This window comes from Danio rerio, chromosome 11, assembly GCF_052040795.2.
Source record: "Danio rerio strain M-AB ecotype USA chromosome 11, GRCz13ab, whole genome shotgun sequence".
NCBI classification, from domain to species: domain Eukaryota; kingdom Metazoa; phylum Chordata; class Actinopteri; order Cypriniformes; family Danionidae; genus Danio; species Danio rerio.
In genome coordinates, this window is record NC_141031.1 from 26,940,308 (window position 1) to 26,960,221 (window position 19,914).

The 19,914-nt window shown below is 35.0% G+C and overlaps 2 protein-coding genes and 1 long non-coding RNA gene across 11 annotated transcripts in view; 1 reads left to right on the plus strand and 2 right to left on the minus strand.

The window, feature by feature from the left end:
• Positions 1 to 1,390, minus strand: part of dvl1b (dishevelled segment polarity protein 1b) — a 120,075-nt gene extending 118,685 nt beyond the window's left edge. For 6 of the 7 annotated variants that reach the window (XR_015502003.1, XR_015502005.1, XM_087272524.1 and 3 more), the window contains exon 1: positions 946 to 1,390. Coding sequence is in view for 5 of the 7 variants with exons in the window: in XM_087272524.1 (XP_087128650.1) it covers positions 946 to 1,115 (170 nt within the window). In the remaining 2 variants the exon portion in view is untranslated. The remainder of the gene's footprint in view (positions 1 to 945) is intronic. The other variant, NM_001044917.2, reaches the window with a different exon arrangement.
• On the plus strand, positions 711 to 10,166 carry LOC141376606 (uncharacterized). Its single transcript, XR_015502599.1, has 3 exons — positions 711 to 1,511; positions 8,808 to 9,545; positions 9,638 to 10,166. It is a non-coding gene; the product is annotated as an uncharacterized LOC141376606 (long non-coding RNA).
• The window catches only part of mxra8a (matrix-remodelling associated 8a), a 28,810-nt gene continuing 12,572 nt past the window's right edge, over positions 3,677 to 19,914 (minus strand). The window contains exons 6-10 of one of the 3 annotated variants that reach the window (XM_087272609.1): positions 9,690 to 9,851; positions 7,646 to 7,703; positions 7,476 to 7,555; positions 7,315 to 7,389; positions 3,677 to 5,817 (exon numbers count right to left, since the gene is read on the minus strand). In XM_087272609.1, coding sequence (XP_087128735.1) covers positions 5,792 to 5,817; positions 7,315 to 7,389; positions 7,476 to 7,555; positions 7,646 to 7,703; positions 9,690 to 9,851 — 401 coding nt within the window. In that variant the 3' untranslated portion in view covers positions 3,677 to 5,791. 3 annotated transcript variants of the gene reach the window in all.

Below are 19,914 nucleotides of genomic sequence, written 5' to 3' on the forward strand. Positions count from 1 at the left end.
TGCACAAGCTTAAGGAAATCAGAAATTATTAAATTGAGTCAGAAAAGAATAACAAGGTGATGTGTATGAAAAATGGTGCCATTATTACTTTTCATATTTTGATAGATATGAGTTTGACTCAAATTTGAAGTATTTAAAGAGTTTTATTTATATTGTTTATGCACTGAGATTTAAAGGCTTTTAAAGAAGTAACTAAATAACTTTTCAGACAGAGTAATTAGAAAAATAATTCAAAAACAATTTTAATGAAGTACTTTGTAATTAGTGATTAATTACTTTGTTCAACTTACCCAATGCTAATTACAGCACACAATTTATGCTTAAACCTTTACTACAAAATGTAAAATATTGTATATTTTGGTTCAGCCTTAAATCGAAAACATGAGCAGTGTGAACGCCAAGTGCAAATATATCATAATCTTTCTTAGCAGGACCAAGAGAACCGAACTACAAGTGTGAACACACCCTAACAACAGCTTGGCCAAGCTAAGATGTATTCCTATTTATTTTATCCCAGTAATCCAGCGAAGAAAGATTTCATAAGCTGACAGAAAATAAATCAACAATATAAGCTGACAGAAAACACAGACACAACAAGAAGTCCATAATATACAAATAAATCAGGAGTCAATCATTTTTAGCCAGTTAATGCTGGTTGTCTTGAAAGGTCAAACTTCGGTTACCATGCAAAACAAACCAGTTCAAAATTCAAATCACAGAAGCAAAGAGACGGACTGTACGTCGCGCTACAGCATATTGGACATGACTCTATCTGTCCTGATGCTGAGCCCACAAAGGAGGAGATGATGGTGATGCTGATACAGACATCATCAGCACTGACAGGCAGGTGCCAACGTGACAAAACCATTACCGCCATCAATGACAGCTTCGTTCTGCATACCACAAATGAAGGAACACAATAACACCTGGCATCCTCTCACTCACCCGAAATCCTGGTCCATAGATTTGAAGAAGAATTTATAGCTGTTGACCGGTCGGTTGCTGAGGACATTTTTGAAATCCGCCAAAGTTACCTTCTCCGGAGCCACTGACAGTTTGACTAAATAGGGAGTTTCCTCCTCGTCTATGTGGTATATGATTTTAGTCTCCGCCATGAGAATATGGTGAGAACAATTGCCGGAGAACAGCGCGTGTTCCTGATGCTGCCTGCCAGTCCAGACGTGCGGCGACAATAAATAAAAAGGTCTGGGATGATGGATGCTAAATGAACGCAATCACGCGTTTGGCGCGATTGAAGCTATGGATTAAGCGACATTTTAAAGCTAGGGATAAGAGCAGAGCCATTATGGAGGCCTGATAGATGTCTGGTGCGGCTCACTATGCGGAGGTTTTGCTGCCTGTGTTACTGAAACAGGAAGGAAAGGTTCACATCCTTGAGAGAATCAGGCTGGAATATCCGAGCTGTTCTCCGGCGCAGTGCTGCCATCGTGCGGTAGACAGAAGACAAGACATGGCCAGTCTGGACTCCAGCGGCAGCGGGAAATGAAGCGGTAAATTAAAATGATTTGACTAAAAAATATATAAATATAATTATTTAAATTCGTTTTTTTTGTTTTTGTTTTATATGTTGGTTTTTTCCTAACAATGTTTAAGGTTTCCTAACAAGGGTTGATGTTTTGATTCACCTTTTGCTGAGTCGGTTGGATTATTTGATTCACCATTTTCAATGCCAGTTTGAGGTTTTGATTTGTCATTTGTGTTGTGGATTTGAGTATTTGATTTATAGTTTGAGCATTTGATTTATTATTTGGGTAGTTGTTTTGAGAGTTTGATTTATTATTTGATTTTAGGCATTTGAATTTTTATTTTTATTTTGTTAGGAAAAAACTTCCATAGTTTTGTGTGGCATTGTATGAATCAAAATGTAATGTATATACAAATTAATATAAGTGTAGTAAATGTGACACCCCCTCATTGTTTTAGATTTAGTTTTTATTTATTGCTGCTCATATAATCAAGTTATTAATGAATTGTGGTGCACAAAAAAGAAAAGAAAACAACTGGGAACTGTCAATCATATTAGAAAGCAATTTACTTAACATTTGCTTATTTATATTTATTAAATGATGTTGTATTTTGTTTCATAGAATTAAAAAAAATATTCTCAAAATTCCCAATTTTGATTCGTATAATTTTATCTAAAAAAAAGTGTTAGTAATTTTGTTGTTTGTTTGTTTTTGGATCTGTATTTAGTCTGACCTTTTTATTTTTATTTTATTTTCTGCTATTTTAAATGTAACTAAATGAAAATTGTACATAATTCCTTGGTGAACTAGTCGAAATTAAATTAGTTTCTTGTTTTTCTTTCTGTTAATGTTTTTTTTTTTTGTTTGTTTGGTTGTTTCATTTACCAAAATGATTGTAGTTTCATTGTTTTTAGTTTATATTTATCGCTGCTCATAATCAAGCTTGTAATTAATTTTATATGGTGCACAAAAAAAAGGAAACAACTGGGCAGTGTCATATCCGAAAGCTATTAATGTTTGCTTCTTTACATTTATTAAATTATGTTTATGGTTCATAGAATTTAAAAAATAATTTCTCAAAATTCCCAATTTTGATTTGTATAATTTTATCTGTACAAAGTGTTAGTCATCTTGTTGTTTGTTTGTTTTTGAATACATTTGTATTTACTTACTTTATATTTAATAAATTATGTCATATTTTATGGTTCATAGTTTATTATAATTCCTTGGTGAAGTAGCTGAAATAGTTTCTTTTGTTTCATTCATTCATTTTCTTGTCGGCTTAGTCTCTTTATTAATCCGGGGTCGCCACAGCAGAATGAACCGCCAACTTATCCAGTATGTTTTTACGCAGCGGATGCCCTTCCAGCTGCAACCCATCTCTGGGAAACATCCACACACACACGTACACTACGGACAATTTAGCCTTCCCAATTCACCTGTACTGCACGTCTTTGGTCTGTGGGGAAAACTGGAGCACCCGGAGGAAACCCTCGCAAACACAGGGAGAACATGCAAACTCCACACAGAACTGACAACTGAGCCGAGGTTTGAACCAGCAACCCAGCGACCTTCTTGCTGTGAAGCACTACCTATTGCGCCACTGCGTCGTCCCAGAAATAAAAAATAATTTCTCAAAATTTTGACTTTTATACTTTTATCTAAGGGTTAGTCATTTTGTCATTTGGTTTTGTTTTTATATGTTTCTATCATTTTATTGTAATTTTGATTATAGTTTAAGTCACAAAAAAGAATTACAGAGATTTCTTAGCCTTTTGTGGTTTATTTTGCTGTTTTTATTAATAATTCTTCTCATAAACATATAACACACATTCACTCAGAAAAAAATGTATTTGTTTGAATAATAATTATTAATAATGAATTAGATCTTTGTCATTATATATATGAACATTGTGTTAGACATTTTTCAGTGCTGTGCGTCAAATATAAAATGTTTTAATGCCTGAATTATTGTTTTGACAGTCCTGATGTCACTCCAGGCAAAATCACAGGAAATGTCAATCAAATTAAGCAACACTACAGTCATCGTCTTATTGCAGTCCATTAGACATTTTGCTTTTTGTTGAATTATAACATCTCTTCCCAGTATCAAAAACATCAAGCCTATTGATGCACTTGAGCCTACAATGTAATATGAACTGAAAAAAAAAACCTACATCAAACCAAAGTAATCCAGAGGTTAACTTTTATTTGAATTTATTTGATTCTGCTTTGAACATGGCAGCGAACTCGAAAATAAGGTCATCAATACTAAAACTGCTTCAGGATGAGAATAATCAAGCATCCATTATATAGCATCAAACCAGAAAATTCCTCCTGCAACCTTGTGAAATTCTTACACGGAAGCTTTAAAGAAATTCAAAGGGCAGTTAAAGTGTCATGAAATGATCATAACAGGCATAAGCATTGCTTCATAGCTTCACCTTAATAAGATACAACTACGCATAACACAGATCTGAGTAACCCAGAGAAGAAATGTTCACGGCTATGAATATACACAGCCGTGTACAAGCTGCTAAAATAAAATTGACTTCATGTTGTACCTTAATGGATTAGCATCAGTTTCACTCTAACTTGTTTGCTAATGAACACAAAGCTGGCGGTTAGAAGAGAGCATGGAAGCAAATACATTGAACTAATAGAATATTCAAACAGTGACAAAGAAGTTAGTAAGGCTTGTAAAGTTAATATGAAAATATACAAATGATAACAGTATTTGTTGGTGACAGGATATAAATGAAATGAAAGAAATGTAGCTTGTTAAATGGTAACAGTCATCAAAATGAACAAAAAAGAAAAGATTTAAATGCGTTTACAATATTATCCTGACTTGCACTATGAAATAATTTGACTAAATTAATTGTGCTTACCTGTAAAAGTGTAGGTTTAACATTTATAACATAATTTATTAAGCCTTTTTGATGTTTTAATTCAACCTGGGCTAAATTATGAGCTTTTACATGACCAAACAGACCAAATTCAGCTTTATAGGCAAAATATAATTGAGTGTGATTTAATTAAAGGAGTAGTTCATGCAAAAAAAGAATTTTTACTCATTATTTACTCTCCCTCGAGTGTTTCCAAACATTTACAAGTTGTTTTCTTCTGTTGAACACATAAGAAAATAATTAGACTTTAGAATTAACTTCCCTAGAAGGAAAGTATAGAAATCAATGCTTACATGTTTTTAACATTTTTCTAAATATCTTCTTTTGTGTTTAACAAAAGAAAGAAACCCAGAGTTTTGTAAGTCAGTAAGTATTCACAGAACTTTTATTTTTCAGTAAATTATCCCATTTATCCTTTATTTAGCATTTATAACATAATTTTTTAAGCTCTTTTAATGTTTAGTATCAATCTGGGCTAAATTATAAGCTAAATTATGGGTAAATTATCCATCTTATCCTTTATTTAACATTTATAACATAATTTATTAAGCTTTTTTAATGTTTTGATTCATTCTGGGCTAAAATAGGAGCTTTTATATGACAACACAGACAAGAAACAACAATATTGACTACAGAACTTTTATTTTTGGGTAAATTATCCCTTTTATCCTTTATTACACATTTAGAACATAATTTATTAAGCTTTTTTAATGTTTAGATTCAATCTGGGCTAAATTATGAGCTAAGTTATGGGTAAATTATCCCTTTTATCCTTGTTTATATGTCTGCGTAATGCTACATTTATAAATTACAGCTTTAAGAATGCACAGTTTAAACCTGCTGAGAAAAAAAGATGTGATTTTGCTATAGCTTTTGCAATATTTGTGGCCATACTGATTTAATTACCAAATTAATCACCTTAAAACTGTAAAAGTGTTGCACGGTATTTGATTCCATATCAAATAAGAAGTTTATACCGTTTTAAGTTTGCTATATATTTGTGTCACAGACATGTTTCGTTCTCAGTTAGTGTAAATCTCCCATTGTAAACATTCAGACACTCAGGACACATCAGTCTGTGTGTGTTTACTTCTCACTCATAAAGCGTGTGACAAATGTAGGGAATAAAATGCAGACTGTGTTATTATTAGTGCTGTAAAATGTTCGTTTGCCATTATTTTAATATATCAGTCATCCGAAATACTGCTGGTGAGACTCTTTTGCTTCCTGCAAGCTTCACGAGAGCAATGGAGGATCTTGAGTCAGAAAAAAAATTGTACAGCTGTGTCCCTCTCTCCTTTTCCTCTTATTCCCTTGCCACACTCCTGCCTCTCAGCATTTCATTCTTCTTCCATTTTCAATCTGCCCCTGGACCAGCCAGTGGCAAAGTACCTCTCATTTCCAAGAAGCTTTTTCCATCTCTGCAAAGAGAAAAATAGAAAGAGAGAGAGAGAGATGGTGTGAATTTGGACACACACACACAATATAGCATTGATACATACACAAAATGTTGGTTTTATTCTCTACTAAAGACATTTATTCAAAATAACTCAAATACAATAAAATGCTGTTTTTTAGAGTATTTATATTGCGTAAAGGTGACATGTTTTTAGACATGATTATATTTGTTTTTAGACAACACCTATACCAATGTTTTCATTTCAGAAAGAGGTGAAGAAATCGGTTTTTGGTGGAATGAATGGGGAAAAGGACCAGAATAACAAAATTTTTAATTGAAATCTGAAACAAATGTTATCAGACTGTTATAAAATACACCAAATATTACCATTTACTCAAACACAAACCTAAGAAATGCAGTAAGTCTAGTGTCACACTACAATTAAGTTCATAATGATTGATCATGTTTATGATAGTTTGAAAAAAAGTCTCAAGAGTCACATCCTTCTAGTCTACACTACCTGACAAAAATCCTGTTGCCTATCCAAGTTTTAGAAACAACAAATAATAACTTGACTTCTAGTCGGCTTATATGAAAGGCAAAGATTAATAATAAAATGATCATGCCTTGATTTTTAATGATTTAATTAGGACAGTAAGCTCTGACTTTGCTTAGAAAAAAGTCTTGTCACTTAACAGAAATAATGTACAGTATAGAATATAAAGTCATGCTGCAGTGGAAAAAGAATTGATATTGTGTTTGACTCCCATGACTCTCATCCATATATCTCTGTAATGACTCAAATAACTTATTAACAAAGTCATCTGGAATGGCAAAGAAATTGTTCTTGTAGGACTCCCAGAGTTCATCAAGATTATTTGGATTCATCTTCAATAACTCCTCCTTCATCTTACCCCAAACATGCTCAATAAGGTTCATGTCTGGTAACTGGGCTGGCCAATCCTAGAGCACCTTGAACTTCTTTGCTTTCAGGAACTTTGATGTGGAGGCTGAAGTATGAGGAGTGCTATCCTGCTGAAGAATTTGCCCTCTCCTGTATTTTGTAATGTAACGGGCAGCACAATTGTCTTAATACCTCAGGCTGTTGGTGTTGCCATCCACTCTGCAGACCTCTCGCAGGCCCCCATAATGAATGAAACCTCAAACCATGATTTTTCCTTCACCAAACTTGACTGATTTCTGTGAGAATCTTGGGTCCATGCGGGTTCCAATAGGTCTTCTGCAGTATTTGTGATGATTGAGATGCAGTTCAACAGATGATTCATTGCAAAAATCTACCTTCTGCCACTTTTCCAAATGATTAACTAGAAGTCAAGTTATTATTTGTTGTGCCTACAACTGGGATCAATTACAAGACTTTTGTCAAGTAGTGGAGTATTTCTAGTTGTCTTGGTACACTTTAAATGTATATGTTTTGAAGTGAAGCACATATTAGACCTGTAAACCCCTTTAAAGACTAAGACAAATGGCAGAAGTCAATCACAATCAATGATTTTACCTCTGTCCAGGTCAATGGCTTTTGGGGAGCATATTTTGGACATTTCTGCTTCCTTCAGAAGATTGTTCTTGTAGTCTAAGGAAACAAAAGGCATATACACAAATTCAAGTCTATTTCAAAGGTGATGCAGCATATTTGAAGGAAATATGAGGTAAACTCACCCAATTTTGTTTCCTCCTGCATGCTTGGCCTCATGTCTGAGTAGCTACGCTCACATTCTTTCTTAACACTTGACGTGGGGCTTCTAGATGTATGAAACACAAACAGTTAATCATATATTTATTAGACAATTAATGTTCACAGATGACATTTTAAGATCTGTGATACTCACACATACGTCACCGTCGGTAAAGGTGGGCTTTCAACTTTCCGTGGATCATAATCTTGGCCTAAATTTGAAATAAAATATAATATCTGCAGATTTTAAATCAAGTTTGCTGTAAAAAGAATATTTGAGCATACAAACACAACAGTACTCAGATAGCAAGCACTTTTGGGTTGATTCAATCTAAACACATTTTTATTTCCTCTATCAGCCGGTCTCAGCTCATAGTTATTGTATGCATGGCAGTTCCACTCTCTGTGTAGTTGTGTATCTACATTCAGCCCGAGCTTGTACTATCAGAAACAGGCCACTCTCAGAATAAAGTAGCCCTGATGACATTAAAAAAAAGGTTTGGCAGTTAAATTGTGATTGATGTCATGTGTTTGATTAAGCATGCTCTCTCTGATTCACTCATTGATAAGCTGATCTATGTAGGCTAAAGTTAAATATTTTGCTCGTGTTTAAAAATGTTTGCTGATTATTCACACTTATCAGGATGTTTGCAAGGTTAAGCAGGCAAAAAATGCTTTTGATGTTACGTATATTGGTAAAGTTTTGTGTCCATGATAAAAGTTCTGAAATGGTGTACACATCTAATGCTTTTACAAATATTTATAAGCCAGTGATTATGAGCTTTATTATGTATAGTTCAATATATAGTTCTGTTTGTTTATTGTGGCATAACTTAATCCCAGCTATTATTCATACGGCTAATATATTTAAGTGAAGTTAATTTATTTACTAATTTCGACAGGATCACATGCTTATGATTGTTCATATCAGGTCCCGCATTAGCCTGTGATTGATGCACCAATCAGATGATTCCTAAATCACTATACAAAAACAGAGTTTTTTATCTCAGTATCTTCATCTTGAAGAATCCCCCTACCCACCTCTACTTCTTTCTAGATGGGCGACACAGTGGCCCAGTCATTAGGAATGTCTCTGTTGAAAGTCCCTACTAAACCAATCAACATTTCTGTGCAGAGTTTGCTCATTCTCACTGTGGGTTTTCCCTGGGTTCTCCGCTTTTCTCCCACAGTCCAAACAACATGCAATCAAAGTAAATTGAACATTCCAAATTGGCATCATAGTCAAGCTCTTAGCAAGCCGTATATCTCTCCTTAGCATCCCTATATCTCAAACTCCCCTCTCTCCCTGCTAACAGGGCTCGAGGATCTTATAAGCTCAGGGCTCTTTCCCGGGACAGCATGCCAGACAAGATTATTACCAATCATCAGCTAAGTGTGATCTTTTAAAAATGTTAAATGTGTAAAATGTTTAAAACTTAACTATTGTATTTATACTGCATTATATTTTTCGGTCCCACTTTATATTAAGTGATCTTAACTACTATGTATTTACATCAAAAAAATAAATACAATGTACTTACTGTGTTTATAATATATTTGAGAACACGGGGTGCTTTTGAGTTGGGATAGAGGTTGGGTTATGGACAGGTTTGGTGGTATGGGTAGGTTTAAGGGTGGGTTATGGTGTAAGGGATGGTAAACAGTGTATTTACAAATGTAATTACAAAATTTAATTACAGATGTAATTACATACATGTATTGAATCAAGCATAAGTACATAGTAAATACATGTATTTACACAATAAGTACATTGTAACAAACTATCAATTCCTTTGTAGGTACATATTAGTTAAGGCCACTTAATATAAAGTGGGACCTATTTTTATTTTTTATTTTTACTGCATTGTCAATAAATATTAATTTGATATTATTATTATTCAAATCATATCATTTTCTGTATTGTTTGTATTGATTGCATGTCTTTGAACTGTAAGGGAAAGTGGAGCACACGGAGGGATCCCACGTGAACATGGGGAGAGCATGTAAACTCTCAACCTCTGCCAACCTCGAACCAGCGACCTTTTTGTTGTGAGGTGACAGCAGTACACACTACACCACCATGACGCATAAATTTACATTATAAATACATATTTATGTACTTGAGAGATATTTATATTCATTTTAGAGCAATAACATGGAAATCAACAGATGGATGAGACCAATAAAACAACAGTAACCTTGTTTTTTCCGGTGTCGTGTGAGGAGAACGATAGCCAGCATGATGAGGGCCAATAGGAGGAGAGTTGCCAGGATGTAGCCCAGCTGCTGCAGGAAGTGAGTCCTTTGCTCTGATAGGATAACGTTGATAACATGTGGAGGCACTTCCACCAAATTGGTGTCTAAAAGAGAAGATGATCAAGAACATGAGGAGTTTGGCCTTGAACTTGATGCTTTTTGTTTTTTCAGTAACCACCAGAGGGCTCTGTGTTACTAATATAGTTTACAGACACACAGAATCATCTACTGTGGAAATGAAATCTTTAGCTATTTTGAAGGAGATGTGTTAGATATTTAATCATCATCTGATTTCATGAGGGTTTTAAAAATGACCCAAGATCAAATGCTATTTATATTTTATTCTTTCAACATGAAAATGTTCTCCATCCCATGTGGTAAAAGGAATAAAATCAACACTTGCCAGGAAACTAACACAATATGTAAATAATGGCTAATCATTGAAAATAATGTTCAGGAAAAACAGATTTCTGAATCTGATTTGCATTGAAAAAGAGAAATATGAAGGAGAGAACGGTTGCTTGTAGAAGGCCTGCTGTGACAAATCAGGGACTAAGCCAAAGGATAATGAGTAAGAATGGTTACTCATAGAAACCATACTTGCTGATTTTCTGTTGGACATTTGTATTTACTCATTTAGCAAATGCTTTCATCCAAAATGAATGTCTATGAAACAATTAAAACCTACTGGAATTGTTATCAGTAGCCCATATTCTGCGTTTCAATTACTAAAATGCCATATTTGTAATTTTCAGCTGTTTGTCACTGATTTTAGGTGTTTGTTTGCAATTTCCTTTAGACTGCTGGCAAGTGAAAATCGCAGCTAACATTGTGTGTGTAACTGGCATTAGTAAATTACATTGCATTTGACTAATAGGAAACTAACGCATATGATCTTTTGTAAGTTACAAAACTTGTAAGTCCCTTTACCAAATTATTACCACAAAACATACAATACATCATTTTTATATGCATCCTCGCTGGACTCATTTAATGACCTAATGGCCATCATTGTAAAATACATTTTTATTTCCAATTGTCCTGCAAATAGAAACTCTAAAAAGATGTGCTAAAACAGAGTACAATGGGTGATCCGGGGTGCATAGGATACCCTGAGCTCTCTGTAAAACATAATTACGGTAAATTACCATTCAACCAGTCTGGTTAAAACCGATGATCTTGCCTGTCATCTTAACAAGGCTACTCAACCTGTTCTTATTTGACAGACTCGGATTATCGTACCAAGCAACGGTGCAGAAAGATAAAACAGATTCAATAAATTGTTCATAAAACAGTGTCATCATGGAACAAACCCTCAACGATTGAAGTTTCCTCCGACTTTTTTGAAGTCTTTTTTATAGACAGGCTGAATGTTATGTTGGAATGTCAACATGTTGTCGATAATGACCCCTAAAAATTGTGTATCAACAATTTCAATGTCCAAGCATTTAATATTTGTTATGCTGAGGGTAGGAGAAGACTTCCTGTAATCTATCATCATGTCATTTGTTTTATTTACATTCAACTGGAGAGAAAATCTATCACACCAGGAAGTAAATTCTTACACAACAGGACTATGCCCCAATTCCTTGTTGTAGTAGACTTACAATCACTGAATCATCAACATATGTTACTTTACACTTCACCTCCAAGTGGGCTGTACAACCTCATGGAGCTTTTGCTTGATTCATTTATTGTCTTATGTTGTGTTTTACAATATATATAAAATAGGTGTGCATAGATTAATTTTATAATTGATCTAGACTTATCTAGATAAGATGGTTCATTTGAATTCATTTGAATTCTGCCGAAGGCATTCAGAATATGTGTGCTACCCAAATAGAAAGTCTTTGAGAATGGGTTTCTCAGGCCACACACACAAACACACATACACACAAACACACACAAACACACTTTTCTTTCCATTTGGCGTGCGTTATTAAATTCCATAACATTCTGACCAGTCCTTACTCCTTATTTGGGTCTAATACCCCAGTTTGTCATGGGGCATGAATGAAATGTTCATGAGTTAAAGTGAAACTGCTCAATTGCAGTTAAAGCCAAGCATCCTGCTGACTTGATTCAGGTCATGTATACATCTGCGCTAAAATATCTAGGTGAAAGTGATCATATCTTGCGTAGAATAGACCCAGCTCCCAGCCCAACTTTGGGAATAGATTATTCTTTAGATAGAATAGATATTTATAGCGGATAAAAGTCTCTCATTAATGCAGCACGTTAATGCCGATAACGGCCCAACACTAATATAAAAATATATATACTGAGTTCATAATATTTTTTGTGTCCACACATAGATCTGCTATCTATTAAATCAAAACAAAACTGTTTACTCATACAATGATCATTACCATAAAATCAAGCAGACTAATTTACTTAAACTATTAGTAAATTTGAATAATCTCCAAATTATTTAAATAGTATTATAAGTTTAGAGATGAAGGCCTACCCACATTTAGACTAGTCTCAACAATACTTTGTTCTAAATAGAAAACCCATTATTAGCCTTTTACAATCTAAGTATACTTGAATTAACGTCAATGTGTTAGTCCAAGCTCTAAGAACATCGTATAGCGTGCCACGCTGCTCCGTCTATCGTGTGTCTGTTACTAATCTGCACAGGAGCTTGTGGTGTTATGGACTTAAAGTAATCTACTAGAGATAATAACACAAAATCTTTTTGAATAATTCAAAACATAACAATTTATTAGTCAGGTAAATGTGTATTATGCCAACTTATTCAGTCAATACAAAACACTAATTCTCAAAGATAAATTTATGATCAAAAGATGCATACCTGACTTTAAAATATAGTATGGAGTATGAGAGCTACACAATGGGGCTAATCTGGTTACAGAATGGCCCGAACCTCTTGACACTTTTGCTTAACAGTCAAACCAAGAATCTCCTTCAAGGTATGTGTGGAACATCAAAAGGCATCTGAAGAGCTACTGCCTATATGGAACAAATGGTTATTTGGTAACAGCATGTTTTTTTTTTTTTTTTTTTTTTTTGTAAGTCCTGATAGTATATTTTGTTTAATGATAAAAGGCATCTCTGTATATCTGTATATAATTTTTTCATATTTCATTAAAATGTAAAAAAAAAAAAAAAAAAAAAAGAAAACATTGTTATGAACTGCCATGTGGTTGTGTCTTCTTTTTTTCTTGACCTTTATACAGCATTTTCATCCTTGGCACAGCAACCTGTAAACGTGAGCATGCGAGGGCTTGACCCTCATCTGAAGACGACTGCAGAAGCAGAGATCTGGCATTAGTTGTAAACAGATGTTGAGGTGAGAGAGTGCACTGTGCAATGCCTGATCCTGAACAGAAACTTGTGTTGGCAACACTAAAGTCAAGGCAAAGTTGTAGAAAATACACACACTGACAAATATCTACAATACATGCATTCTAAATGGCTTTGGACAAGATGATCAAACAAAAATGTAGACGTTTAGTTTTCAGTGAACTTGTTTTTTTAATTGCAACTCCAAATTCAGTGAGAAAGACCGGAAACTGCCACGTGTTTTCAGCCAGAATGAGATCTGCTTATTTTCCTGGCAGAACTACATGGGCTTAACTAAGAAAAGTGGTGGAAAACAGAGGGAGGAATGGGGAGGTACTGTGTGGTTTATTTTACTGAGTGACTGAGTCGAATTGCTTCCACAGGAAAATTTCATAAATTAAATAAATAAGCCAAAGTTGCACCACTTCATCTGTGATGCAGACATAATAAAGACACGAAGCCTAAAATGACGACAGGAGATGACAAAATATGACATCATAGTTCTGAGAAAAGAAGTATTATGGGATGTGGAAAATCATTTAGCGGCTGTTATGCTTGGAGCCATGACTGAAAACCTAAAAAATAAGCTTGCTGCTTAAGATCTTATACTACTGTTTAATTTTTTTGTGTGTGTGGTAAGACTAATAAGAATAGTTAATTACCTGTTATACATATACATTACAAAACACAGTTCAATACTTATTTAAAAAGCATGACATTCAATGTAATTTTATACAGTACAATAATTATGCTTCTAATAAATCCCGCTTAAATAATCATAAAAATGTATCATGGCTTCCACAAAAAATATCAAGGAGCATGACGTTTTTCCAACTGTTACCATAATAAGATAATAATTTATGTTTCTTAAGCATCAAATCTGCAACTGGAATCCTTTCTGACATCGCTTCTAGACACTGTTAACATAGGGCTTCCTTTTGGCACAGTACAGTTTTAACTGGCATTTGAGGATGTAACACCAAATCGTGATACTTGACAAAGATTTGCCAAAGTAGTCCTAAACTCATGTAGTGCCAGGTTCTTGATTTTATTTGCTTTTTTAATTTGTTTGTTTATTTAACAGGGACAATACACTTGACATTGTTATACAAAGACAACCGATGTTGCGAACATAGGGCACATGGCAAAAAGCTAATTTGCAGCCCCCATCCCTGATTAGGCTTTATAAAAAAAAAAACACACAGACAATGCAGCAAACATGTACAGTATATACAGAGCCACAGAGCTGTAAGTTCTGATAGTGATTTTAAATTAACAGGCATGGCATTACACAGATGTGAACCTTTCACTGAAAAGAAGGACTGACCCATAATGGTTGTGCATTTGCAGATTTTACAATTTCCACACACTGCCCCCCTAGTCTTTGCCCTATCACTGCTAAATTTATGTATCAACTCAGACTACTTTAGGGGCAAGACCATGTATACACTTAAACATGGTTTTTAAAAATGAAAAACTTTAAAAAACCATCAAAACCTAACAAGTTATATTTTTTAAGAATTTGACAATGATGTCATTTTATTGGTCTCTGATCGATTACTTTTAAAGTTTGTTTGTAAAGTGACATTACATGCTTAACAACTGATTGAGTAGCTTGACCCAAGAATATTGCTAAATAACACATACGTCATAATGTCATAGCATGCACACACATTTGCGCTGCTTTAAGAGATATATACAGTATAGTCTTATCATAAAAAACGCAGTTTAAATTTGTCTTAGTAGTTTTAGACGTGGGCGAGGCAGTGGCGCAGTAGGTAGTGCTGTCGCCTCACAGCAAGAAGGTCGCTGGGTCGAACCTTGGCTCAGTTGGCGTTTCTATCTGGAGTTTGCATGTTCTCCCTGCCTTTGCGTGGGTTTCCTCCGGCTGCTCCGGTTTCCCCCAAAGTCCAAAGACATGTGGTACAGGTGAATTGGGTAGGTTAAATTGTCCAGTGTATGAGCGTGTGTGTGGATATGTTTCCCAGAGATGGGTTGTGGCTGGAAGGGCACCCGCTGTGTAAAATCTTGCTGGATAAGTTGGCGGTTCATTCCGCTGTGGCGACCCCGGTTTAATAAAGGGACTAAGCCAACAAGAAAATGAATGAATGAAAGAGTTTTAGACGTTTTCTTAATATGGGCATCAAACTTAAGCTTCAAGTCAAAAATGAAACCTAGGTTTTTAAATTCACTAACTTCCTTGATTTCCTTTTGGTCAATTTGGATTTAAAGACATTCACTGCTTTGTTTTTAACAAAAAACACATTGAATCTCGATGCAGTGCCACCTGAGGGTTCGAAGATCACAGTTGTTCGCTTAGGTTTTCGCCCTTGTCCTTTATGCACTGAAATTCCTCTAGATCCCTTAAATCTTTTAATAATGCTATGCACTGTTGAAGGTGAAATATCCAAACATCTTCCTATTTTTCTTTGAGGAACTTTGTTTTTAAACTTTTCAATAATTTACTGACATATTTGTTGGCAAACTGGCGATCCTCGGTTCATGTTTGCTCCTAAAATACTAAACCTTTCTTGGATGCTGCTTTTGTACCAAATCATAATGACAATCCCCTGTTGACATCACCTGTTTCAAATCACATCATTATTTAACCAATTTACCTGATTACTAGCCCTAAATTGCTCCTGTCCCATAATTATAAATTGATAATTTTTGTTAGGAACCACTACAAATGCAAAATATATGCAGATATATTGCTCCTTCTAATATACCACCCACACTCTCTGTAAGAAAAGGACATTCTGCCTACTACTTTCCTAAAACATAGCCATTAAGTAATTGTAACCTGTGAAAAACAGTTACCCTGTACCCTGCAATCTGAATGGTAACCTCTTATTGTGCATGTTTGAACCCACAGCAGTGAGGAAAACACAGGCTAATATCTCCGGCTAGATTACAGTAATCACTAACAGCTGAAGGATCTTCTTCCCTCGTTTTTCAGGAGAGCTCATAAAACGCCGGATATGACTGTTTGCTGGCAGTCAGCAGCCGTGGTAGAGAGAAAAATAAAGTGTTGGATCATAATATCGCACTGTTGTGCTCTTAATAAAATAATTTTTACTTAACCGTCAACAAAATTTTGCAACACATTAACTTCTATTGCACCTCCTGTAACTCACAAAACCACAAAGCAGGCTTTTACACAGGAGCTGTGATTTACGGTTACGATGTGTTGAGTCGAGCTTCAGATTTCCTTTGCATGTTCACGGTGCGAATGATTTAAAAACAAACGCTTCCAGATTTTGATTAGTTTTCTTGTTTTCGAGAACACGCTTATTATGAAGACATCGAATTTGGGCTCATGATGAAAAGTGAATATTTATGGGCCAAACAATCTCGAACAAGGCTTCTATTGGGATTTGTTTTGGAACGCCCTGCTTTAAGACCATTGGGGAACATGAATATAGTCCAAACTTGCAACTTCTGAACATTTATGGATATGCCAGATCCTCTGGAAAGCTTTATGTGAGTGTTCGCATGATTCCAAGCAGCTGGTTCAAAATGGCCGAAGAACAGTTTAAGAGGATAAACAGTATTATGAAAACTCTGAAAAGGAAGTGCTTTTATGCAATGGCTGTTTTGGAGCCAGACAGTTGTCTTTATTTTTATGCTTAAACAAGACGGGGAAGGGACAGACACATTTTGGATGGCTTGAGGTTTGGTTGAAGGGGGATTTGAGAGGATGTTGAGGGTGGGCTGACCTAAATCTACTACAGTCTCCTCCTTATGGCTCACCCTCCTATTTTCAAGTCGAGTTAAAGCTGGCCAGATGCTTTACAGATGAAGCAAACTTCCCTTTTCCTGCAGATAAACAAGACTCTGCCCAAAAAGAATCCGAAAAGGATGAAGACAGAGAGTAAATATCCAAAAAAGAAGTTAAAATTGAAAGCAAAGTAAAGAAAAGCAAAGTAAAGAAACAGGAGAAGGGAAATGGAATTTGCAAGGGAGGAGACAAAGTGCAAGAAGGAAAACAAGAAAGACAGAGAGGAAAGTAAAATAGACCAATAAATAAGTCGAACCACAACTGCAGGACCAGTTAAAAGAGAACAAGTGAAAGCTTGTGGAGGATAAACAGCCAATTTGTATGACATTTGTGAACCATCTACACTGTACAAGGGGTGTCTAATGCTCTGAATGAATAGTTTTTGATCGGTTTAATGCATCCCTGCTGGAAAAGCACCACACAATTCTCACACTACACAAGTACTTTTTTACCGATTGTCTTTACTTGTCAAATGAACTGTTAACAACAGCGACTGACTCATGAAGAATTTATATAGACTGTGGTGCAGATTGATTGATTAAAGATATATAAATTAAAGATATATAAACAAAACAATGTTTCAAAAGTGACTCAAAACACTCATAATGGTGATTATTTAACTGGTCATGACTACTCATCTCACAATTACACAAAAAGAAAGGCTCAGAAAACAGAAAATAAATAAAACATAATCGTAATGCAATAAATCGTAACGCGTCATAATGAATCATAGCATATCATACCATAACGCATCATTACATATAGCATCATAGGTTAAGGTAATGTAAAGTAACAGCGCAACAAATTGTAATGCATCGTAACTTATCGTAACATAAGGTAATGTAACGTAATGTAGCGTAATGCAACAAATTGTAACGCATCATAATGAAGCGTAACATATCATAATGCATCATAGTGTATAGTAATATAAGGTAAGGTAATGTAACATAAAATAACGTAATGCAACAAACCATATCATAACATAAGGTAAGTTAATATAACGGAATGTTGTGCAATGGAACAAATTGTAATGCATAGTAATGAAATGCACTGTATCGTAGCGTATGGTAATTAAAGGTAATGTAATGTAATAAAGTAATGTACATAATGCAACAAATCGTAATGCATCATAACATATCATAACATAAAGTAAGGTAATGAAACAATCTAGTGTAATGCAAAAAATTGTAACGCATAGTAATGAAACAAAACGTATCGTATCATAATGCATTGCAGCAAATAGTAACATAAGGTAAGGTGATGTAATGTAAAGTATCATAGCGTAAAGAAACAAAATGCAATGCATTATAACGTATTGTAACATAAGATAGGGTAATGTAACTTAACATAACATATGCACATATGCAATATGCACACTTTCTTTGGACTCTTTTAAAAGTGCTCTTGAATCACTGGTAAAACTTCAGTGTTGTGTTTCACAAAAGAAAAAATTATTATATGGGTGTGAAACAAAACAAGGGTGATTTATGGTGGCAAAACTATCCCTTTAAGAAAGCCAAGACAAACAACTGGCAACAAAACGAAATACAGTCAGCACAGCAGAGTGTTGATGCACACTGTTTTCCCAAGAACAGTAATATTTAGCTGTCAATAATGAACTCAGCAGTGCAGAAAGTGTTTAGCTCATTTCTTTCATACCCAAAGTCTGTGATTATCCACAAGATTCCACTGAGGTCTGTGTAGTCTAGAGTCCAGTCGGCGCAGAGTTTTACTAAACCATAGAAACTGACTTTCCCACATTCCCTTATTAGTGTTTTTTTTTTTTTTCGACAAATCTCCACCCTGCTTTTCCCAAACTTTTCCCAAAAAATATTCAAACTTAAGCATTCATTTATCTTTGTCTAATATATGTATTTATATATATTCCATCCTTATTTTTGTCTTCCAATTCACATCATCCCTGTCTTATGCAAACAACAAAAAAGACCTTTCTTATCCTGCTTTCCTCCTGTCTGACTGGCAGCACCTCAAAGAAAAATATATGGCTATCGAATGATCCGAACCAAAGCTGAACTGAGAAAGAGAGCTGTGACAGTGGGAGAGGGAACGCCATTGGAATGCAAATGAAAAAAAAAACTAAAGAAAAAAGCAGCCTTGAAGCAAAAGAAGAATAAGCTTTAAAGGAGAACTATTACATTTTAATGAAGGTGAACGTGGCAATTCAGACAGCAGGGTAATCAGATCTTCAGGATCACCTCAAGACTTTTTTAGGCCACGATTGTTTGTTTGAGTTCATGACTTGTGATTACTTTCAGCCCTTTTTCTCTTTCTTTTGAATGCATGTTTATCATTAGGTCAGTGCAGACTGAATTTACATGAAATAAGCAGGAGATCAAAGTGTTTTTCTTTGGCTCGATAAATGCTGACCTAGTCGTGCAAAACTTTTCCACAAAACAAATACTGACTAAACCAATCTTTCGAAAAATCAGGAGAACTCCTTAGCCTCAAGCTCTGGTTTCAAAGATATGACTATTTCACTAGGAAGATGCTCTCTTGTCCTACATCTACTTGCTTGAGCAACTTGTGAATTGTGGTCCAACTTTGCTGACAGCCATTTCAGACTTCCATTATGATCTGCAGACACGCATTCACTGGAAAACTATTTACTAGAATCTGCGGTACAACAAGTCAAAACGGGACGAAATAACAAACAAGAACTCCTGACAGCAGCAACTATTCTGTGTGATCAGCTGGGATCATTTGGGAAAATCCCTTGTTTGTTGTTAATGTGTTTTTATAGTACATGTCAAGCAGAGTTTAAAATTAACACCCAACAAGTTGTAAATTGTTAATCATGAATTGACTTTATATGTAATTGTTTTCAGAACCTTAAAACAGTTGGTCGCATACTAAGAATCACCAGCTTCAAAAGATAGCACTCGACTGAATAGATGTTATCAGTGGTTATCAGCTGATAGATATGGGCCAGTAGGGTTTTGTATGTGCCTACTGGTTTGGTCAGAAGGCTGTTATCATCCATACACATGGTTAATCAGTTATACTAAAAGGGAAGACAACAGATGCAGATCTGTTTTTACATTACTGTGACAGTTGGATTT